This window comes from Lampetra planeri, chromosome 18, assembly GCF_965212315.1.
Source record: "Lampetra planeri chromosome 18, kcLamPlan1.2.h2, whole genome shotgun sequence".
Taxonomy (NCBI): Eukaryota; Metazoa; Chordata; class Hyperoartia; order Petromyzontiformes; family Petromyzontidae; genus Lampetra; species Lampetra planeri.
In genome coordinates, this window is record NC_136124.1 from 10835307 (window position 1) to 10860399 (window position 25093).

At 53.5% G+C, this 25093-nt stretch overlaps 2 protein-coding genes across 2 annotated transcripts in view; both read right to left on the reverse strand.

The window, feature by feature from the left end:
* The window catches only part of LOC144723641 (uncharacterized), a 50056-nt gene extending 47533 nt beyond the window's left edge, over positions 1-2523 (reverse strand). Inside the window, exon 1 of the mRNA XM_078602524.1 lies at positions 2389-2523. Coding sequence (XP_078458650.1) covers positions 2389-2501 — 113 coding nt within the window. The 5' untranslated portion in view covers positions 2502-2523. The remainder of the gene's footprint in view (positions 1-2388) is intronic.
* Positions 2524-3309: 786 nt separating this feature from the next.
* Positions 3310-25093, reverse strand: part of LOC144723746 (kinesin-like protein KIF16B) — a 90416-nt gene continuing 68632 nt past the window's right edge. The window contains exons 14-22 of the mRNA XM_078602678.1: positions 24084-24161; positions 22188-22262; positions 20009-20188; positions 19139-19190; positions 17958-18095; positions 15040-15122; positions 12201-12334; positions 9069-9168; positions 3310-3573 (exon numbers count right to left, since the gene is read on the reverse strand). Of these exons, the coding sequence (XP_078458804.1) occupies positions 3310-3573; positions 9069-9168; positions 12201-12334; positions 15040-15122; positions 17958-18095; positions 19139-19190; positions 20009-20188; positions 22188-22262; positions 24084-24161 (1104 nt within the window). The remainder of the gene's footprint in view (positions 3574-9068; positions 9169-12200; positions 12335-15039; positions 15123-17957; positions 18096-19138; positions 19191-20008; positions 20189-22187; positions 22263-24083; positions 24162-25093) is intronic.

A 25093-nucleotide genomic window follows, 5' to 3' on the forward strand; every position in this document is an offset into this window, starting at 1 on the left:
GATGATTTAAAAGTGCAAAGCTCCAGTGGCTTCCTAATATCGGAAGGAAGAGCGTTCCAGACGGCCACAGAAGCGCACCTCAAAGCGTAATGCAGTAGCCGTCTTTGTTTTATGGCTCGCCTAAAAAACAACAACAACAACAACGTTGCCCCAACGTCAACCAACGTTTACTGGGATGGGCTGCGCTGGTCTGGAATAGGCGTTCGCTCACAGCGCCTGCCGCAGCAAGCACGAGGGGATGAGCGGTGGCGGCCACGGGATTCCCTGGCGTGCATCGCACTCGCCACCAGAACTCGGCCTCGTGACGGGAGCAAGAGAATCGATCAAACCTGGCCGCCACGTGTGCCCCGCACTGAACCTGCGCTGGAGAAAGGCGGCAACGCCACGGTCTTCGTTGTATAAACGAACGCAACGAATTTCTGTCGTCAAACTGCGTTGGCAGCGCGGCGCCACGAGCGCATAAAATAACAAGAACTTGGCACGGTCCGTCATCAACAACCTCTTCATCACGATGCAATGTCACCTGACTTTTCAAAGTGCTTTCGTAAACGGGGTGCGTTGAGCTCGCGGGCCACCTTGAACATTTGCAGTTTTATTTTTACTTAAAAATCTTGAAATTAAAATTCTTAAGCCTCGAATGACATGAAATGCGGCACAAACACAAAGATCGGCTGAATAGCGTTCAACAGACGGTTGGGGCCAGCACTGTTAAGCGAGCACCTATGAAGCCCAGCACGGTGGCAAGCACCACGCCCGGCCACCTTTGTCTCCCCAGTGCTGATGTTTACGAAACACGCGAGCTCTATCTTCTTGGTTCTTTCGGTAAAGTCACGTAGAAGGGAAGTAATAAAATAATAAAAATAAAACATAATAAAATGAAATAATTCTCACGACGTTTCGGCTCTTCTACACGGGAGATCCGTGGTGCTGCGTGAGCACAGCAACACAAAGACAAAAACATCAACATTGCAGAGCACGAGTACAGCAGGGTCCTTCAGAGACATTGCATAACGAACAAACGAGGTGTTAAACAGTCGTAAACAAAACTAGCTACTTATTTATAGCAGTCAGCCTAGAGAAGGCCTCGTACAGATTTAAATAGTCACTGCCACTGAGCGGGAATCGAGCTCGGGTCGTCGGTTTCGCAGCGCTGTGCGTGAACCACTGCGCCACCGCTCCTGTAAACAAGTACACCGGTCATCCTCGCAGCAGCGGCTTTTGGCTCACCATCGAACACAGACGGTCACAGCGTCGCGCGCTCTCGGGTGCACTTCCGCGGCCGTCTGGAACGCTCTTCCGATATTAGGAAGCGACTCCACACCTATGCTTTTTTAAATAATCGAGATTGAACACTCATCTCTTTAAAACTGCTTTTTGTGCAGTGACTCATGCAGCGAAACCTTTACGTGGAAAAGGCTCAATTGGGAACCACCACAGGCTAAGGAGAGAACCGCTCGGGCTGTTCGTTTCATAACATGCCAAACAATCCTTGTTAATTTTAGAATAACACATTAGATCACCGTTTTATTCCCACTCACAAGTTCATCTCCCTTGAAAGATGTACTCCTCGCCGCCTCAAAGGGCTCTATCTACCCTTCTTTGTCACGCCAGTGACCAACGGATAAGCTCCGCGTCCCACGGAGCTTCAACACACATACATACAAGCACAGGTCTCCCTTGAAAAAAAAAGGGCAACTTGGATACCAATAAATCCTCCAGTGCATGTCCTGGGAGCATGAGCGAGTGAGCGTGCGAGTGTGCGTGGAGTGTGCGTGGAGTCCGCGTGCTTTTCAGAGCCGATCACCCAACACTGCATAGCTCCGGACTAGCAGCCCGTGACCTTAAAACAAATCAGTTATTTGTAGTGGCCAACAATCTGACGATGTGACCGAAAACCATTTTCCCCAACATCTGAAAGTCACGGAATAGCAGCAACTGCGGGAACTCTCCCCCGAAGCCCTCTCGTCGTGGCCTGAAGACCTCGGGCATTGGAATTTAGCTCTAGAACAGATTGCCACGCACAAGAACAGACTGAACAAAGTCGACAAGATCATCAATAGCTCTTGCTCACGATTGGCTGAACACGACCACGCATCGACCAATCAACCTCCCTTGTGCTTCTGATCAATACAAGGAAAAGCAAATAGCAAGGCGGCAGTGACAATCTGGGCAAGTTAAATAAAAAAAAGAATCTCACACTGAATCAATTATTGAAACAATGCATAAGGGCAATGACCTTTAAACTGTTTGGCGAAACAATTATTTTGATGATCACAAGTTTAAACAAAGCTCATGATAAAATCCGGCGGCTAGCGAACAACTGCGCGCAGAGAGGCCGCAGCGACGTGCGTTGCGGCGGCATCGCGAAGGTCAAGGGGGATCATTCACCTGAAGTGTGACAGCCAGTCCTGGAAGTGCAGCATTCCCGGGATGAGCCACTTGGATCCCAACTTTACGAACCGCCGCGGAGAAGACATGGTCACATCCGCGGCCGAGAACATCCCCCCCTAAGTCGGCCACTCGTCAGTGGCGCCCACAGTCTCCTTCCCCCGCCTCTCTCCTTGTCCGACCCCACGCCGTGTCCCCGATCGTCCACGCGTCAAACTCTCGTCGCGGTCGCGATCTCTCCGTGCCGCGCTCTGCGACGCTGAGCAGCCTTTCCCTCTCGTCGCTCGGGTCTTTGTGTCGCTATCCGTGTCGGCGCCTTACACTGCTCCGCATCATTTGCATTCTCTCCGTTTAGCGCTCTGGCCCCCCACTTACCCCCCCCCCCCCCCCCCCGCTAGGCCTGCAACTCATTGTCACTCGCTCCGCACCGCATTCTGTTTCTCTTGAGAGGCGTATGCCTCCTGTGCTTAATCCGTCGTTTCTCAAGCGATGAACCAACTCACCAAGTTGTCGCTGCAACGTATCGCAAACTTATACGAGTCGTAAAACTTTGTTTTTATACGAACGCCGTGAAATTAGCTTTACTTAAAAAAACATAACACACCTATGCTAATCATCGAAAAGAAAACCAATAACACCTAGGCTAAATAAAGGACAGTTTTAATGGATCGACATCGACAGGCGGGCGATCACTAAGCTATCACTCAACACGATATAAACACCCGGGCCGAGGGGAAAAAGTAAACGACAACAGAGCAACCGCTAACGGCAGCTCGGCATTCACGCACAACGCGACAGAGATTCTCTACGGCAACGCAGGGTGAAATGACGGCATGGGGCCGCGCACGCAAGAGACAAACAAGGGGCCCGCAGCACGGAGAAGCCCCCTGCCCCGGGAGGAGGCCCTCTCCTCCCCCTCTCTCACCTGCCACCGCCGTTCAGCGCTTGCTGCTCCGGCCGCTCCTCCTCTTCCCCGCCCTCCTCTCCGCTCCGCGCGCACGCCGGCCCACGCTCTCCTCCTCCGCCTCCTCCTCCCCTCTCGGCCCCCGCGCTGTCGTCCGGGGCAATGGGACAACACAGCGGCGAGTTATTCATCGAACCGAGTGCGGCACGCACGCCGCCGCCGCCGCCGCTGCGAGTGCCGTGGCTGCCGTGGCAGCTGCCGTGGGGGTCTCGCCGCCCTCCCTCCCTCCCGGGGCATCGGGCTTAACCCTCCCCCGCGCGGGATCCGCATTCACGGCCGCCAGATTTGCCCGCGTCCGTCCGCCCGGTCGCGTGTTTGTTCCGTTTAATCCGACGCGCCAATACCGGGTTGAACCGTTCTGAGTTAAAACCCGAGTGAACGACCTCGGCGGGAGGTCCGCGCGACGTCGCTCGTTCGACGGTGCTGCCCCCGTGGCCTGGAACTGTCACCTCCCCAGCCGTGCGTGCTACCGACCCCCTGCCTCCTCTTCTCCTCTACCTACCAGCGACTGCCTCTTTTACTCAAAATACATCCGCCCACAGTTGCTGTGCCGCTTCTCGGGGCACGATCGCACTCGGCCGCTGAGTAAATCCGGCGTCTCTCGCGCAAGTTGCACGCAAACATCAACAATCTTGCGGCGACTAACACCGGCGGCGCACAGCCGCCGACGATTATTCGTGCGCTCCCGAGGTTGTATCCGAGCACACCGACCTCCGCACCCCCACAGGCAAGGTAAAGCGCGCCGCCCACTAGGCCGTGAAATCACTCGGGGAAAACAAATCGGGGAGTCGTGCGACGAGCGGAGCATTTCGCCGTGAACACAAACCCGCCCCCCCCCCCTGGAAACGAACAAAAACCGAACGGAGCCCCACTCTGTGAAAGGTAACCTGGACTACCGTCGGAGACACGCGGAGCATTATTGTTTTAGTTTTTTTTTTAATATGATATAATTAAAAAGAACAGATGACGCGTAACAGTAATGTCAAGGGGGAGAGGGGGTGGGCTTTAGTAATATTCACAAAACATCAGACGGAACTGCACCTTGAATGCGATCTGCATTGCACTTGCAATGCAATGAGCAAATTGCACCTGCGATGGACCTGCAATTGCACTTGCATCTGCAATTGCACTTGCAATTGCAATTGCAGCTGCAATGCGAATCTGCATTGAATTGCATGCCCCCGCAATGCGAATCGAACCCAAATGCACAAATTAAAACTCCCTTTGATTTTACAGTGCGGATCAATGCAACTTCATATTGCACTCTACAATAATCTGGACGTGTGTACCACTACGGGTTCCCGCCTGTCCTGGTTTTCCCAGGATTGTTCTGAGAAATATGTACATCTTCCACTAGACATCAAATGTCCCGTTTGTTTTTGTCACTTGCATGAAAATACAGCGCTCAAGACGACGCATTGACATGCAGTCTCCAATTCCGGTATTGTGCGATATCTTTCTACGATATGTCCCAGTTTTATGTACCATAGAAGTGGTAACCCTATGTACCACTTGAAGGGAGCGAGTCGTACTTGGGAAATTGGGCCAAATTCCCGATTGTGACGTTTTGAATGTGGAAGAAAACTGCGATGCCCCAGGCGTGCAAAGGGAGAACGCTCGACCCCTCACTCACACAGATGCCTTGTTAGCAACCTACTTGCTGTACTGACTGCCACGTGAATCATCTCATCTCACTGCCCAGCAGATTGATGTCTCACACCCATTGTGTCCACGTGTTGCCTTCTCCGACTTCATCGGATGGAATAAAGTTGACCAAGTCTCAGGACTGTTTTTTTTCAGGAGGGCCCTGCATTGGGATGTTTGGCCATTGCCATGAACGAGGAAACAGAATACCCAGAGAAAACCCTCACGTGTGAGGGTGACACTCAAACGTTTTTTCAAGTTCTGCACCATATTCATGAATCATTTTGTGTACTCTAATCTCCTGGCCAGCTCGCAGCCTGATATCCCCTAAGGCCATCTCGCCCCGACTGGACATCTGCGAAAAAATGTGTGAAAGATATTTTACTGCAAGATCTGACCATGTCCGTCCAGTGCCCGCCAAGCTGCTTTGGCTTCGGGTTGCCGAACAAACACATTGTAAGGTCGCACTCATTACACACAAACTGCTTGCCACTAATGAACCACAATACCTTGCTGATCTCATCAAGGAGCATAAACCATCACGCGAACTCCGGTCATCCTCGCAGTGACTTTTGGCTGGCCATTGAACAAAGACGGTCACTACATCACGCGCTTTCAGATGCGCTTCTGCGGCCATCTGGAACGCTCTTCCTTCCGATATTAGGAAGCCACTTGAGCTATGCACTTTTCAATATGAATTTAAATTAATTTCTTCAGAACTGCTTTTTGTGTTTAGTTTCTTGTCCTTCCCCCACACCTCCGATTAGTACGATTGGCTACGTACGGTGAGAAAGAAGTTCAACATACAAACATACAAAGAGCTTCATAGCTCATCAGATTCCTCCAGTCTAAATAAAGATTCTGATCTCCAACCCACGTACCAACGAGGCTCAACCCTGCCACGCTTCGGCGATCCGAGGACATCGGGCGCGTTCAGGGTGACCTGGCCCTTGCGCTTGGGGAGAACGGTTTCGGCTTCGCGGTGCTGAGAAGCGTTAAGTCCTGGGGCGTCCACCCCTCCCACAGGGCCCTGGCCACCTCCCCTTCATCCCCTCCACCAACTTCATCCTCTCTTTAAAATAGCGAGAGGGCGGCATCACAGGGGATCACAGGCAAAACCGCAGTGACCTCACACCCACTCGCCGGCACACGGGACAATCGGCGCTCGCACGTCCAGGTCAGAGTCCCGACAGAAGTAGAGGTTCGCCATTACCAATTGTAGAAATATATATACTTTTCTTTTAAAGATAAAGGTGCAGACCTGCGATTGATTCCTCCCGCTACCGCTGGTGGGAGGGTGAGGGAGCTATTAGAGTCCCCCCTCTAAGAGTATCGGTCCTACTCTTACACGCTGGCGAGATGTTAACTGCCTCGCCTGGTATGAAGGAGGTCGTGGGTTGGATCCCGACCCTGACGCCTGCTGTATATTTGGAGCTTGCATGTTCTCCCCGTGGTCGTGCAAATTTTTCTCCGGGTCCTCCGGTTTTTCACTCCACATTTAGACGCGTGCGTTTCGAGTGTTTGGCTGCTATAAATTTCCACGTGATAAGCCACTTCGTTGAGCCATCATTTGGGGTATTGAGTGGGCCTTACCTGGTAAAATAAAAAATAATCATTAACAACTCGTTAGACTAGGAGCAGGTGGGAGTCCTCACAACCGCACTGAACGCGACCTGCCGATCGACTGTGGTGAAACCACACCGCTGGGTGGACAGAAGCGGTAGCGGAGTGGACTGAAGAAGCTTGCACCATTGTTTCCACTACCACGCCGGAAAATCAAATGGGACTGGCTACCTCTGAATTGCAAGACGAGAGGGCTCACCGTTACACCACGGCGGCATGCCCTGAACGTGTGTTGATTTTACGTCTTAATCACGTTCAGAGATACAGGTCACTTGGTTCAGACGATGGCCTCATAGTTTGTGGATCACCAACTGGGAATAGAACTCAAGTCGCCAGGGCTATAGTGCCGTGCATGAGCTTCTGTGCCACCGCTCCTCTTGATTTCCAAATGAAAGATCAATTAATGCTTCGACTCATCCCGACAAAAAAACTCACATTCGCCAATAACACCGCCTGAAAATGAAGTATGAGCACTGCCTCAATGCTCGTTTGAGCAAGAAACGAAACAATCAGCTGTATCTATAAGAGGTTTTTGTGTGTTAGATCAGATCGCGTAAATATGAATGCGTCGTTAAACCCTCCACCACCCAACACAGCCAATTAGTAAGGTTTGTCACGTAAATAGAACATGCCAGTTCATTACTAGTACAGCACAAATCCACAACATTTACAATCAATTACTGGCAAAACGTTGTACTCAGATTGTAAATGTTGTGGATTTGCTCTCCAACCCACCGGCTGTAAGTTTAAGCAATGGCGCTCCTTCAGAGACACACATTACAATCTGCTTTGAAGGATTTTACGTGCTATGAACAAGGGCCATTACCCAAAACGTCACCTAAGAGAAAAAAACATAATTTTAAGGCTGTTGACGATCGTGTTGAGTTGTTTTTGTTATTTACATTCACGCAGCACCCGCCAACGGTAGCAACGTCGCCGAGTAATTTGTTGAACCCCGATGGGAAGGTTCACTCGACCATTTATTCTTCTGGGGTCGATCCAAACCCAACAGTGGGGGGGGGGGGGGGGGGGTGTCCTCTGGAGAGAATGTGGACTTTCACACCACCGGCACGGAGACCTTCAATGGAGATGAGCTCCACCCAAGGCGCGTTGCCTTTTCACGTCCCCTTTAAATGACCCCAGTGATCCAGCTCCCGAATGATTAAACTAAAACTGAATTAAACTATTTTTGGTTCTTTCGTTAAAGTCACGTAGAAGATGATTGCTTGTGTTGCAGTCGAAACGTCGTGAGAATTTGTATTGTTTTATATTTTTATTATTTTATTGTTTCCCTTCTACGTGACTTTACCGAAAGAACCAAGAATATGAATCCCTGCAGTCACGAAAACTTTAAATTAAAATTCAACTCTTTTCGTTTTACCAGGTAAGCGCCCGCCGAGCTGCATCGCTCTTTTTTTTCACAAGCGACCTGGCTGTCACAAACGATGGCTTCAACGAAGCGGCATATCGTCGTGTGGAAATTCGTGGCCGGATGAAAGCCTGGGGTGGTTGTTTGACCATACTTCACCGTGCTGGCCAGTGCGGGTTGGCAAAGTACTCCCAGGCGAGAGCTTCAATCGGTGTATAAACGGCGCGTGTTTTTCACCGTCGGCGAAATTAGTTAAAATGCGAGCGGGCGCTCGGCGCGTAGAAACACGCGCGGCGGTGGTGTGTGTGCCGTCGGCCTCCCAGTGTCGTAATTAAAGTAGCTCGGTGTTTATCGCTAAGAGGCTTAGTGGCTCTGCCCATCACATTACCTGGTTAATGCCGCGCGACTAAACCCCCGCGCGCTCGTACCGCGATTCAGTAGCTCTGGGGGTCGCCGCCCTGCGAATGCGTAAGGTCACATTTGTACGTACTGCCCGTTACCAATCCCCTGCTAGATGGAGGTCTCCCAGCACAGCGTGGGTTATTGGGGGTTATTTGACCGTACACCACCACGCCGGTCAGTGTGCATTGGTGATGGCAGATACGAGGACCCGTTCAGATATCCCTTGTTGGTACACTGTTCGCCGTGGCCAGGAATCGAACTCAGGTAGCCAGACTCATAAGGTGGGACGCTTGTGTTGCGCCCGAAACGTCGTGATTTATTTTATTTTCTACCTACGTCACTTTACCGAAAGAACCAAAGAGTATGGATTCCTGCAGTCACGAAAGCTTCAAATCAGGTAGCCAGGTTTCTAGTGCAGCCACCAGCTCGGCAAAAATTGCCACAGTGGGCTTCGGGGGAAGAGCAACGGCAACGGGGGGGGGGGGGGGGATATTAAAACAGCCCAGGTATGAAAGCTGACGACAGCCGCCCCCCCACCGTGGCGGCTAGAGCAACCTCCCCCATTCGTGAATGCAACGCAAAGTCCAAAGGCCAAATTAAAATCGGGAAGGGCTGGGGGGAGGGGAGGGGAGGGGGGGAGTTCAACCGTTTGGCATTGCGAACGCTTCGCCAGCAAACGGTGCATTTAATCTGGGGCCGGAACAGGACCCCCGCTCCAGTGGGGGGCGTCCCGCCGCTCACGGGCACGAACGCGGCCATGCTGGCGTGGTGCCTGTTGCTGAGAACGCCGTGGCGTTACGAGGGCACGGCAAGCATCGCCGCTAATTGGTCAGGTGGGACGCTCGTGTCGGTGGCTAGGAGATGTTAACTCCCTCGCCTGGTAAACAGGAGGGCGTGGGTTCTATCCTGACCCTGACGATGACTGAATATTTTGGAGTTTGTGGTGTCTCTATCCCTGTGCTGGCATGGATTTTTCCCCAGGTCCTCCGGTTTTTCCCTCCCCATAAAGAAACATGCGCACAGGGTGTTTGGCTGCTATAATCTTGACATGATAACTCACTCCGTTGCGCTATGATTTGGGGCGAAGTTGCTTCTGAAAAAGACCTATATAGCTCAGTGGGCCTTACCTGGTAAAATTTTTAAACGTTTTTTTAGAAGTTTGTGTTTTTAATTTTTTTTTAAAATTTCTGCTCGCTTTTACCCCGTTGTGCTATCGCCATCAATCTCACAACGGGACAGAGTATCCACTCGGATCTCTCGCACAGCAGCACAATGCTTCGTCTTCGACAATGGCCCACAGCAGCGGATGTCAAAGAGCTACCTCTGAGATCCCTGACAGCGACCCCTGCTCCGCACAGTTAGAGCTCAACACTTTCCCACAACCCGCTCTGCGTAGGACAGCAATATCTGTCGCATGACTGCCAAACTGATATTGTAAGCCTCAGCGCTGGAATCGGGCCAAATTGAGCGCAAAACCAAGCTTAATGTGATGGGGGGGGGGGGATTTGCTGTACAATCATTGGTGACGAGAGCTGAGACCATTCCACCCAGTGCACCGGAGACCCCGATTTTACTCACAGGCGGCTGCCTGGATACGACCCCGGGGCCTCAGCGTGGGCTGCTCGACTCTCTGAGCCACCCAGACGCCTACCCCCCATGATGCTCTTCTTATTGCAATCTCTGCCAAGGCTTTGTCCCGGAAACGAGTCGTGCAAATGCCAATGCCGGACCTTGAACAAAAACTCTAAGAGAGGTGCCAAGGTTATTCCAGCCCTGGCCTAGCCGTGCTGCCTCCGAGCTCAACATTTGTGCGCATTTCAAGGTTATTGCTTTCACCTTATCCGCATACTGTACCACACAGCCCCCCTTTGTCCAACACACTGCCGGATCGGGGTTTCGCCACGCCACGTGCGCTTGCTTGACCATAATTAAACCACGCTGGCAACGCGTAGCTCGGTAGAAGGCCGGGTTGCAGGAGACACGGCAGGCATTGGCAGTCGCAATGCAACAAAGGATTTGGCTGCACTGGCCTCTGCTATCCACCACACGGAGCCTGCCGAGCCTGGCGAGCCCGCGACACCCGTTCAGGCCCGCCGGCTGTACACGCCAGAAGCCACCCGGGCTCAGTCCCACGTCGGCTTTGGAGATGCGATGAGACCGGGGCGTATTCCGGGTGATTTGGACGCGGTCGCCTTCGGCTTACGAGGGAGGCTTCTTCGCAAGCGATCTCTCTGAACGAGCCCGAGCTCTTCTGCCCGCTCCGTGCACGGAGACAACGGGGACGTGCGGTTTCAACGGCGGCGATGCAGGGGGCGGTGGAACCTTCCTGCATCACGCAACCGCACGTTGGGAACTCTTCGCTGCCCTCGGGAAGATTTGCCAAGATGTATGATTGAGTCACGCCGGAGAGACGCGCTCGGCATTCGAAGCGGCGTTTAACAACTTTTAACTTTGGCAGCGGAGAGCTGTGCTTCATTTAGCCGTTTTTCATCTCTTTTACCCTTTTATAGTAACTCGGGGTAAATGATCCGGCTGGGTGGCTCAGCGGTTTGGCTCAGCCCATCATCCCTGCGAGGTTGATAAAATAGGTACTGCTTTGTGGGCGACGTCAACGGTGGTTGTCCTACGGATACATTTTACCTCCCCCCCCCCCCCATCATAAGAATGTGGAATTTTCACCCATGCGCTCAACAAAAAACGAAGCAAGCAGCCGAATGACTCAGCGATTACGCCCCTTCAGTGAGACGAGTTGCCTTGAAGCCTGTTTATGTGCTATGAAGAAGGGACACTGCCCGAATCGTCGGGCAATGGCCACTGAGTCGACGGGTACGCGTTTCGCGAGCGTGCCAATCGGTCATAATCGATGAACCGACACAGCCGTAACCACCGGCCGAAGCAGAGACACCACATTCTGTAGCACTCTTCACATCCAGTAACCCACGCAAACACAGACTAAGATCCCCCGTGTAGCCTTTAACGGGCTGTTGGGACAAGTGCTGTTCGCAAGCGCCTATGAAGGGCGCACGGCACACAGGCGGGCGATGTTGGCCAGCACCGATCCCGGCCGGCCACCTTTGTCTCCCCAGTGCTCGTGTTTACACACCGCACCAGGTACTCGCTTAGTGCCGAGTCGACCTAAGGGAAGCACAGAACGGGTTCGGATATCCACCACCCATGTTAACGGCATCCGGGAATGGAACTTTGGGTGCCGGACCCATCGCGCAGCGTGCTAAGCGCCACGCGACCGCTCACCCTAAAACATTGGCGTGCACAAAGACAAAGATTCCCCATATAGCATTGAACACACAAGAGCAAGTGTTGTCAGCGAGCACCTATGAAGGCGAGCACGGCACACGATGAAGGTGGGTGGCCAACACCACGCTCGGCCGTCTTTGTCTCCCCAGTGACGATGTTTACACATCGCACCAGGTACTCATTTGAGGCTGAGTCGACCGAGGGGAAGCCCAGGACCGGTTCAAATAATCGTCACTGGTGTTGGCCGTGGGCGGGAATCGAACCCGTGTCGCCAGGTTCGTAGCGCAGCGCGCTAACCGCTACACTACTACAACTACAACAACAACAACCGCCATTCGCCACTAAGTGGCGGTGACGTCACCACGACGCTTGTGCCAGGCCATGTGCACCTTGAGGCCACGTGAAGTGTCGAACGCCCGCTGGCAGGAGGTCACGGGGCAGACCCAGGTGCCACGGGTCGACTGACTGAGATGACTTAGACGACTGGCTGATGCACCACCTGTGCACCTTACTACACACACACACAGCCACGCGTGCGCATCGTGTACCACACACCTGGCGATGAGGCTCGGGGAAGACAAGTTGGAGTCTGAAGCGGGGCTACCCGGCCACCAGTCCCCCCCGTCCCAGGTGTCTCCGGAGCCCGAGCTGATGAGCGAGAGCCAGCTGCCTTGCGGGAACTCTCCCACCTGCACACCAAGACAAAGATCCCCCTGTAGCCTTAACAGACTGTTGGGGCAAGTGTTGTTCGCGAGTTGCACATATGCAGGGTGGCACGGCACACGACAGGGTGGGTCGCCAGATCCACGCCCTGTCGCCCGTGTCTCCACCACTGGCGATGTTTACACACCGCACCAGGTACAATATTTAGTCCATCTAGGGGAGGGACCCAGGAATGGTTCAGATATTCGTTACCGATTTTGGCTCTGAGCCGGAATCCAATTCGGGTTGACGGGTTTGGACCGGATTGCGCTAAACCACTGCACTGCCGCTCCCCACGACACACACACACAACAAAGACCCGCCGTGTAGCCTTAACAGACTGTTGGGGCAAGTGCTGTTCGCGAGTAGCACCTCTGAAGGCCGGCACAGCACCACAGGGGGTGGGCAACAGCATACACACCGCCGTGTCCAGCAGCAATCTCACTGCCAATCCACTGCTGGACCAGGACCTCCGTCTGGGTCGCTGGTTGGTTGTTTGACCATACTTCACCACACTGGTCAGCGTGGATTTGTGAAGGGAAGTTCCCAGGACCGGTTCAGATATCATTGGACACTGGTGTTAGCCGTGGCTGGGAATTGAACTCAAGGCCAGCAAGTTCACAGTGCACCAATGCTCCACCCATCGTGAAGGACTATGGCTAATGAAATAATGGTAGCGAGGCAAACTTTGTTTCTCCGCGTAAAAACAGTTTAGTCGGCGGGGCTCCGGCGCCTTCCGGGACAGCAAATTGCAGAAAAACAAATAACGTGAGCAGAAAAAAAATGTTCTCTCGAAGTTTCTAAAATATCGTGACCCTACCACAGTCCATGGAACGGTACTCGTCAAATATCAACCGCGGAATGTAAGATGGACCCGAGTCGGCTCGAGATGTGAACCTGCAAACCCCCCCCCCTCCCCCCCCTTTCAGATGCTGGGCCGAGCTCTCGGAGAGACAGGTCACCCCGAGGGCTGGGATCGCGATCCACTGTGGAACACTGCCCGCGTGTCGCTTGCACGCGGCCGTTAAATAAAAACAAAGCGGTGGCCATGTGAGCCAAGCGGTGTGGGGAGGGGGCCGGGGGGGTGGGGGGGCTCGTAAAGATTGATGCGTGCGATGCGTGCGTCGAATCGCCTCGCGTCACAATTGACTGTAATTCGTGTCAGGGATATCGCTTCTAAGCAGATGTCGCCATTTGAGGCGACTGCAACGAGCAGGCGTGCTAATCGGAGGGGTTAAGTGCGTAGGTGAGTGGGTGAGTGAGTGATGCTGCTGTAGACCCGGTCACACACCCTCACGCACGATCACAGCCCCCTTCCTGCCCGGCCTTCGCAGTGCGGTGGGCGAGTGGTGATTTGTTTATTGTGGGCAGCGGTGGTGTCGCGGTTAGCTCGTTGCACTACGAACCCGGCGACCCGAGTTCGATACCCGCTCACAGCCGACACCAGTGACGATTATCTGAACGGGTTCTGGGCCTCCCCTAGGTCGATTCGGCCTCAAATGAGTACCTGGTGCGGTGTCTAAACATCACGACTGGGGAGACAAAGGCGGCCCGGCGTGGAGCTGGCCACCCACCCCCTCGTGTGCCGTGCCGGGCTTCATCAGTGTTACTCGCTAACAGCACTTGTCCCAACAGTCTGTTGAAGCTCTACGAGGGTTCTTTGTCTTTGTGACATATTCATGGTATTTAAAGCTGGCGGGGGGGGGGGGGTCAGTGGGGTGGCTATCGAGGGTGCAGGCGGTGCGTGACCGGTGGCAGCGCCACGCGTAAGCTCAAGGGGGCCCCTGGGGATTCGTGAAACAAATGTGTGGGTGCATCATCAAACGTCGGCTGAAATTCACATCCCGCAAAAAATAAGCTGATAGTCATTAAAAAAACCAATGAATGTCTCTCATATCTATATTGTCTGCATCTCCCTTGTCACTCAGTCTCACCACATCTCCTATCTTCTAGACTATGCAATGATAATTTCAACTTGAAATGAGCACAGCATTTTTTTCCCTCTCGAAGGGAGACGACGACGGCTCAGGAGGCGTGAGGAGCCGGCGCTATCGACACTCGACCAAGCTCTGCAGTCCCCTATATAGTGGGGTGTTATTGGCCAATTAATGACAAAACTTACTGGCTGTGTCCGGTGGTGGAGGGTTACGACACGTTTGTTCTCACGCGATCTAACCCAAAAACCTTGATGATGAATGTGGGAGGAAACCGGAAAAAAAATCCACGCACACAGATGGGACAGGTGGAATCCACTTTTGTTTGCTCTACTGCCCTCTGCTGGCGAGCCATGGTACGTGGCACCTCGATGCCCTCAACGCTGGACTCCAGGCCACGTGCAGCAGCAGAGTCACCACTGGACTTTACAAAGTGAAAGAAGAGCCGCTAAAAGTGTATTTCTGCTCAGGGCCCCCGAGGAAGGGCACGTGTCGTGACAGGTACCGCGAGTTCTGACCGCACCTCCAATTCGCACGGTTGGCTACATACGGCGCGAAAGAAGTTCAACACACACAGAAGGAACCAGCACCACCGCTGGGCCCAAATGCAGCGGGGGTCCCACGGGATGGAGGGGCCCTGGCACCGCGCTACAAAGAGGTAGAGGAGGGGAATTCGAGTCGGGGCCCAACAGTTCACTCATTGGACCGAGGCCCACGGCAGCCCCCGCGAGGAGTGTGGTGGGGGGGGGGCGGCTCACGCTGCGACGCTGCCGCAGCTTGGCTGCTTGTGCCGGGTGATTGAAGCGGAACATGTGGGTCCTGCCCAGCAGGATCACGGAGCCTGAGTCAACAACAACAACAAGACATTACGAAGCAAGGACACAAGATGACGCGACGCAATGCGGCACGATTCGCAGCGGCACACAACACAACACAGCGCACCACACAACACAGCGCACCACACAACACAACACAGCGCACCACACAATGCAACACAGCGCACCACACAATGCAACACAGCGCACCACATAACACAACACAGCGCACCACACAACACAGCGCACCACACAATGCAACACAGCGCACCACACAATGCAACACAGCGCACCACATAACACAACACAGCGCACCACACAACGCAACACAGCGCACCACACAACGCAGCACAACGCACCACACAATGCAACACAGCGCACCACACAACGCAACACAGCCCACAACACAACACAGCGCACCACACAACGCAACACAGCCCACCACACAACACAACACAGCGCACCACACAGCGCAACACAGCGCACCACACAATGCAACACAGCGCACCACACAATGCAACACAGCGCACCACACAGCGCAACACAGCGCACCACACAATGCAACACAGCGCACCACACAACGCAACACAGCGCACCACACAATGCAACACAGCGCACCACACAACGCAACACAGTGCACCACACAATGCAACACAGCGCATCACACAATGCAACACAGCGCACCACACAACGCAACACAGCGCACCACACAATGCAACAAAGCGCACCACACAATGCAACACAGCGCACCACACAGCGCAACACAGCGCACCACACAATGCAACACAGCGCACCACACAGCGCAACACAGCGCACCACACAATGCAACACAGCGCACCACACAATGCAACACAGCGCACCACACAATGCAACACAGCGCACCACACAATGCAACACAGCGCACCACACAATGCAACACAGCGCACCACACAATGCAACACAGCGCACCACACAATGCAACACAGCGCACCACACAACGCAACACAGCGCACCACACAACGCAACACAGCGCACCACACAATGCAACAAAGCGCACCACACAATGCAACACAGCGCACCACACAACGCAACACAGCGCACCACACAACACAACACAGCGCACCACACAATGCAACACAGCGCACCACACAACGCAACACAGCGCACCACACAACGCAACACAGCGCACCACACAATGCAACACAGCGCACCACACAACGCAACACAGCGCACCACACAACGCAACACAGCGCACCACACAATGCAACAAAGCGCACCACACAATGCAACACAGCGCACCACACAACGCAACACAGCGCACCACACAATGCAACACAGCGCATCACACAATGCAACACAGCGCACCTCACAACACAACACAGCGCACCTCACAACACAACACAGCGCACCACACAATACAACACAGCGCACCACACAACACAACACAGCGCACCACACAACGCATCACAGCGCACCACACAACACAACACAGCGCACCACACAACACAACACAGCGCACCACACAACACAACACAGCGCACCACACAACGCAACACAGCGCACCACACAACACAACACAGCGCACCTCACAACGCATCACAGCGCACCACACAACACAACACAGCGCACCACACAACACAACACAGCGCACCACACAACGCATCACAGCGCACCACACAACACAACACAGCGCACCACACAACACAACACAGCGCACCACACAACACAGCGCACCACACAGCACAACACAGCGCACCTCACAACACAGCGCACCACACAACACAGCGCACCACACAGCACAACACAGCGCACCTCACAATGCAACACAGCGCACCTCACAACACAACACAGCGCACCTCACAACACAGCGCACCACACAACACAGCGCACCACACAACACAACACAGCGCACCACACAATGCAACACAGCGCACCTCACAACACAACACAGCGCACCTCACAACGCAACACAGCGCACCTCACAACACAGCGCACCACACAACACAGCGCACCTCACCACACAACACAGCGCACCTCACAACACAGCGCACCTCACAACACAGCGCACCACACAATGCAACACAGCGCACCTCACAACACAACACAGCGCACCTCACAACGCAACACAGCGCACCACACAACACAACACAGCGCACCTCACAACACAACACAGCGCACCTCACATCACAGCGCACCACACAACACAACACAGCGCACCTCACATCACAGCGCACCACACAACACAACACAGCGCACCACACAACACAACACAGCGCACCACACAACACAACACAGCGCACCACACAACACAGCGCACCACACAACACAACACAGCGCACCACACAACACAGCGCACCACACAACACAGCGCACCACACAACACAGCGCACCACACAACACAACACAGCGCACCACACAACACAACACAGCGCACCACACAACACAACACAGCGCACCACACAACACAGCGCACCACACAACACAGCGCACCACACAACACAACACAGCGCACCACACAACACAACACAGCGCACCTCACAACGCAGCGCACCACACAACACAACACAGCGCACCACACAACACAACACAGCGCACCACACAACACAAAACAGCGCACCACACAACACAACACAGCGCACCACACAACACAACACAGCGCACCACACAACACAGCGCACCACACAACACAACGCAGCGCACCACACAACACAACACAGCGCACCACACAACACAACACAGCGCACCTCACAACACAACACAGCGCACCAAACAATGCAGCGCACCACACAACACAACACGGCACCACCAGGCAAGGCAAGGTGACGCGGCGCAACGCAGCAGGGCGGGGTTGGGGCCCAGCAGGGCCAAGCGACGTCGCGCACCCTGGTGCAGGCGGCAAGGCTGGGAGACGTCGCGGCCGTTGACGCAGCACGTGGCGCCAGCCATGGGGAGCAGGGTCACGTCGCCGCCCGTGTTCTCGATCACACAGTGCTCCCGCTCCATCCAGGGCCCGCACAGCACTGCGTGGCACACACACACACAGACAAAGATCCCCCATGTAGCCTTAACAGACTGTTAGTGAGCACCAATGAAGGCCGGCACGGTACACAGGGGGTGGGTGGCTAGCACCACGCCCTCCGTGGCACACACCACACCAGTCGACCGAGGGGAGGCCCTGGACCAATTCAAATAATTGTCACGAGTGTTGGCCGTGAGCAGGAATCGAAGTAGGGCCGCCGGGTTCGTGGTGCAACGTGCTAACCGCTACACTGCCACTTCCACAGACTGTTGGGACTGCTGAGGTTAATGAGAACCGGTTAAGGCCGGAATGGCGCACAAGGGTGTGGTGTGGCCGGGACCATGAGTGGCCCCACCGTTGTCTCACCAGTCCTGAGGTTTGGATAACGCAACTGTTACCCATCTCAGGCTGAGTCGTCCGACGAAATGGCCAGGACAGGTTCAGAAATTCCACCTGTGGCTGAGAATCGAATCTATGCACGTGCACACATTGTTGGAACAAGCACATTGTTGGAACAATCTATCTAAAGTAGCCCAAGAGTTAGCACTCCAGTAAGACTCCCACAGCTGCCCAGGTTGCACTACAAATATCTATGGAATGCAACGATAGCAGCATAGCGTAGTCAGTCAGTCCATCAGTTGATATCGGGCAGGGCCCACGGAGATAAAACGCTCTTTTTCAATGGCGACCCGGCCAAAATGGTTCATGCAGTAGCCAGCACGCTACATGGGAAGAGTTTACAGGGGCCGCATAGGACGTCTGGTACGACGGTAGCCAGCACGCGACATGGGAAGGGAGGGTTTTACAGGGGCTGCTTAGAACAACAGCAAGGGAAATAGTATAAGCATGGCAAATAAGCAAACCAGCAATATGGCCAGTTGTGCATGACCACGAGTGAGAGGAACTCGCATGTGGCCTTTAAACGGAGCACGAACCACAACGGCATTTCCTATTTTGAATGCGCAGTCCTTCCCAAGGCGGGCACTCTTCTCGAACAGTCTAGCGGGCGGTACGCGTGCGGCCCATCTGCACGCATCGTCTTACCAATGTCCTGCTCGGTGGGCGCATCGCTCCTCCCGATCGTTGTCCTTCCCTCCTGAAACAACAACGATGATCCGGTCAGATGTAATGTACGTCTGTTGAACTTCTTTCGCGCCCGACGTAGCCAACGGTGCTCATCGGAGATGCACAGGATAGGGACTTGTGCGGCGGTGCCGTACGCCTGACGCCGACAGGAGGGCAACGAACTCGCGCACGCTGGCACACAGGCATGCGTACTCCGGGCAGGGCGACAGTGGAGTCATTCGCACAGTCATTCGCACAGTGCGCTCTGAACCCCAGCAATCTGAGGTTTGACTCACAGCCTCGGCTGACATCAGCGGTGACGAGCGCTGTGGTGACGAAGTTAGCCTGCAGTTGTTGTCGTATGTATGTGTGTATGTAGGCGAACTTCTTTCGCACCATACGTAGCCAACCGTGCCCGTCATGTTTGTGTCCGAGTTCCCATGTGTGCATACGTACACGTGTCTGCGTGTGCGCGTGTGTGTACACTTTCACACGCGTGTGTGTATGTAAGGCCAATATCAGTGAGAATTATCTGAACCAATCCCGGGCCTCCCATAGGTCGACTCAGCCTCAAATAAGTAACCTGGTGCAGTGTGTAAACATCGCCACTGGGGAGACAAAATTCGTGGGGCATGGTGCTGGCCACCCACCCCCTCGTGTGCCGTTCCGGCCTTCATAGGTGCTCGCTAACAGCACGTGCACCCAAGAACACGTCGAGGCTACACGAGGGGGGTTATCTCTGCGTTTCCGCGTGCGTGCGTGCGAGCGTGCGTGCGAGCGAGCGTGCGAGCGTGCGTGCGTGCGCGTGTGCGTTCGTGCGTGCGTTTCCACGTGCGTGCGTGCGAGCACCCGCAGTCGGTTGATGGTGACACCCGTGCTCAGCACGTCCCCGTCCGTGGAGAGGAGGTGCGGCAGCTGGGACGCCACCTCGACGCCGGCGCGTAGGCGGTTGATCCCCAGCGTGTGCTCCTCGAGCAGCGCCCGCGTGTCGCGCCAGCCGTCCGACCAGTCGCGCGTCAGCCGCTCCACCTGCGCCCGGCCCCGGAGGGGGGCGATTCGACTTTGAAAAGTAGTTCCATGACTCTAGATTTGAAGCTTTCGTGGCTGCAAGGATTCATACTCTTAGGTTCTTTTTTCGGTAACGTTACGTGGGTAAAAAATACAATTCATAAAAGTAATAATAGAAATGAAATGAAATAATAAATCACGACGTTTCGGAGGCAACACAAGTCTCTGTCATTAGGTGGGACCGTCACAGCTACTTGATACACTTGATACAGTAAATCTAGCTGTGACGGTCCCACCTGATGAAGGAGACTTGTGTTGCTTCCGAAACGTCGTGATTTTTTTATTATTATTACTTTTATTAATTTTTATTTTATTTTTTACCTACGTGACTTTACCGAAAAAAACCTAAGAGTATAGTTCCATGACGTCGGCTTCTGAATGTGCGTGCGTGCGTGCGTGCGTGGGGAGCTCTGGGCAGTCATCTCAGTCAGTCGACCCGTGGCACCTGGGTCTGTCCCGTGACCTCCTGCCAGCGGGTGTTCGACACTTCGCGTGGCCTTAACGTGCATCTAGCCTGGCACAAGCGTCGTGGTGACGTCACCGCCACATAGTGGCGAATGGTGGTTGTTGTTGTGTATGGGAAGCGGTAGTGTAGCGATTCGCGCGTTGTGCTACGAAGCCGGAGACACGAGTTCGATTCCTGCTCACGGCCAACACCAATGACGATTATCTGAGCCGGTTCTGGGCCTCCCTTATATCGACTCAGCCTCAAATGAGTAACCTGGTGTGGTGTGTAAACATCGCCAATAGGGAGACAAAGGCGGCCAGGCGTGGTGCTGGCCACCCACCCCCTTCGTGTGCTGTGCCGACCTTCATAGGTGCTCGCTAACATCACTTGCCCCAACAGTCTGTTAAGGCTACACGGGGGATCTTTGTCTTTTTTTGTATGTTGAACTTCTTTCGCACCATACGTAGCCAACCCCGTGCTAATCAGAGGCCTTCGTCCAGCAGTGGATTAACAAAGCTATTCTCTGATGCGAGGTTGCTGCGAAATTATGAAATAAATGTATATCATGGAATTTTTGTCATTTTCGTCGTGAGGGCTCATTCTGATCAGTGGAACCAACCACCTATGGTGTTGATGGTAAACTTTGTACGTCCAATAACGTTTGACCTAGGTTACAAAAAATTATTATACTGGACAGAAAGTATCATTATATCGGCGGTGATCACACTGCGCGAAGAACCCAAATAATTGAGCTCCATTCCTGGCCACGGCTAACCCCAGCGGTGCGCGATATCTGGACTGGTCCTGTGCTCCCCTCTTCACAAAACCGTACAGAGCGGCTTGCACAGGGCCAGGCCTTCATCCAGCAGTGGATTAACAAAGGGGCTAATAATTGACTACTATTATTAGATCACCGCTAGAGGTCAGGAGCAGCATACGTTTTAACCGTTTACAAATCTAATGCAAGCCGGTGGAAGCTTGTCCTATAAACTATTATATAATTTTTCTTTAACCAGGTAAGGCCCACTGAGCTATGAAGCTCTTTTTCAGAAGTTACCCGACTAACACGAATGAGAGCTCAGCGAAGTGGCTCATCGCGTGGAAATTTATAGCAGCCAAATACTCTAAACGCATGATGTTGATTCTAAATGTGGAGGGAAAACCCTGAGGACCCGGAAAGAAAATCCACGCGACCACGGGGAGAGAGACGCCCAAATTCCAACTATAGAGGCAGCGTCAAGATTGGGACCGAACCCACGAACGACCTCTTGTATACCAGGCGAGGCAGTTAACATCTCATAGCCACCGCGGCGCCCCGGCGAGAAGCCTGAACGAGGCTTCCGTTCACTCGTTGCAACGCAGCTCCATTCGGGGCTGCGGCACAGAAACAGACTGGGCCCCGTGCGAGTGGGGCGAGCTGGTGACAAGGGGGGGGGGGGGGGCTCGTCTGGAGAGACAGACAGGGGGGGAGGAGGGGGGAGGAGGGGGAGGGTGGACCCCGTCCCCGCTCACCTTCATCTCGTTCTCGTGCAGCATCTCGGCCAGGCTGCTGTCGCGCTCCTCGCTCAGCAATGGCGCCAGGTCCCTCTAAGGGCAAAGGGGGTCGGCAAAAGAAAAGTCGCAAGGGGAGCCGCATTCGGTAAAAACACATTTCAAGAGCCGCAATGCACTGTGGGGGACATGTGACGGTGGTGGCCCTTTATAAATAATGGGGTCACGCAGCCCCAGAGTCGCCGCGTGCGGCTCCGGGTTGCCGCGGGTTGGCGAGCCTTGGGCTACGGTGGGAGTGAGAGGCAGCCCGCTGGGCCCGGTTCAAACTCCCACTCTGATCAGGTGACGACGACGATCGTGACGACGATCGCGACGACGATCGTGAAGACGATCGTGACGACGATCGTGACGCTGCAGCGTGCTGCTACTGCTGCGGTAGCCGATGATGATGGTGATGATGGTGATGCCGATGATCATTTTATTGCTGTTGCCAATAAAGAAGTGAAAATATTTACTGCGGCAGCTGGTGATAATGATGATTATGATTATGCTGCTGCTGTTGCCAATGATGATAATGCAGTTACTATGGTTACTATGATTTATTTTACTTTATTTCTACCTACGTGACTTTACCGAAAGAACCAAAGAGTATGGCTCCTGCTGCTCATCATCATGATGGTGATCTTGCCGCCGGTGCTCGTGACAGCGATGATGACAGTGCTACTGGTGATAACGATAACAACGCGGCTGCTAGAAGTGGTGGCAGCAGCGCGCTCACCGCTTATTGCACAGGTTCGCGGTTCTAATCCAGCAGGCTGCCCTGGTTATTACTGCAGTGTGTATTATCAAGTGAAATACTTTGCGTCGTCTGCGTCAACGTGGACGTTAAAGATCCCCTGACGTCATTCGAACCAGGTAGGCCACCGTGGGCCAGTGCCATGGGCCATACTTTCCCAATTCGTAACGTCACAGTATTCCCTCGTTAGTCAAGAACTTGAGATCCACGATTTTGGCTATCTGCGAATAGCATCTGGAGAACTCCACATGACTGCATCGACAGAGAAAAAAAGTGATGAGATCAAGTGATTTTTTACATATTAATTTAAGGTTATCTTTTAAAAAAGATAGCTTTTCGTAGGCCAATATGATTATCTGTGAGAATTTCCTGAACATATCCCTCACGAATAACGATGGAATACTGTATACCACAAATGACTAAATTCCGGATTACAGACAGCAATCATCGCCCACGAGTGGCAGGCTAACGGCCACTCACAGGCCAGGCGCTGGGTCGCCTTGGGCCACACAGAGACAGCTGCCACTGGGGGTGGCCCTGTCAAGTGTGCCGAGATGTGATGCGAGTCGCTCATCGCGTGCGAAGCCCTCCGAGATGCCACCGGCGTCAATGAGCGTGGCAATATTTAAATAAAACGTTATTATTATATCTTGATTTAAAGCTTTCGTGACTGCAGGGATTCATATTCTCGGTTCTTTCGGTAAAGTCACGTAGAAGGGAAATAATAAAATAATATAAGTATAAAACAATATTACTATTATTTTATTATTATTATTTCCCTTCTACGTGACTTTACCGAAAGAACCAAGAATATGTTATTATTATAGTTATAATATTGATGATGCTGCATTGCGCGCTTTCAGATGCGCTTCTGCGGCCGTCTGGAACGCTCTTCTCTCCGATATTAGGAAGCCATTGGAGCTATGCACTTTTAAATAATTTAGATTGAAAACTAATTTCTTTAGAACTGCTTGTTGTGTTTAGTTTGTTGACCTTCTCCCGCACCTCCGATTAGCACGGTTGGCTACGTACGGTGCGAAAGAAGTTCAACATACACACATACATACTGCTGTCGCCAATGACAATGATGATGGTGATGCGTGCCCAAAACGTGCACTGACCGGTTCCACACTCAGCAGCATGGCCTTGAGCCGGTCCACCTCCTGTCGGAGCTCGCGGATGATGCGCACGTTGGGGTCCTGCACAGCGCGAGGGCACACGCGCGTCACAGCCACGTACGTTCACACACGCACAAAGACAAAGATCCCCTGTAAAGCCTCAACAAACTGTTGGGGCAAGTGCTGTTCGCGAGTAGCACCTATGAAGGCCGGGACGGCACACGAAGGGGGTGGAGGGGCCAACACCATCCCCGGCCGCCTTTGACTCCCCAGTGGTGATATTTACACAGGTACTCATTTGAGGCTGAGTCGACCTAGGGGAGGCCCACGGACGGTTCAGATAATCGTCTCTGGTGTTGGCCACGAGTGGGAATCGCACTCGGTCGCCAGGTTCATAGCGCAGTGTGCCGAACCGCTATACCACCGCTCCCCACGCACACACACGCGCACACACACGCGCACACACGCACATACGCAACTTCAGGTCCAAGGGCTTGACTGGATGATGGCTTAAGGGGCCGGTGAACCAATACAAGTTCTTTCCATAGGACAACCGCCACTGACTTCCCCGCAAATCAGTGCCGCTTGGACAGGTGGGTAATGGGGCACCAAATCAACCGCCAAGCAGAACTTGAAATCGCCGCTTCCGATGGTGAGCTTACACACACCCACGACTGCCGTACCGCACGGGGAGGGGCTAAACAACTGTTCACTTCACAGCAGGAGATACTAAACAAACAAACACATTCTTTTTGTTTTACCAAGTAAGGCCCACTGAGCTATATATCTCTTTTTCAGAAGCGAACTGGCTGTCACAGATGAAAGCTCAACTAAGTGGCTTATCACATGGAAATGTATGGCAGGAGCCAAATACTCTAAACGCTTGTTGATAAATGAGGAGAGAATAACCGGAGAACCCGGAGAAAAATCCACCCGACCACGGGGAGAACATGCAAACTACAAATATACAGCAGGCGTCAGGGTCGGGATCAAACCCACGACCTCCTGTATAC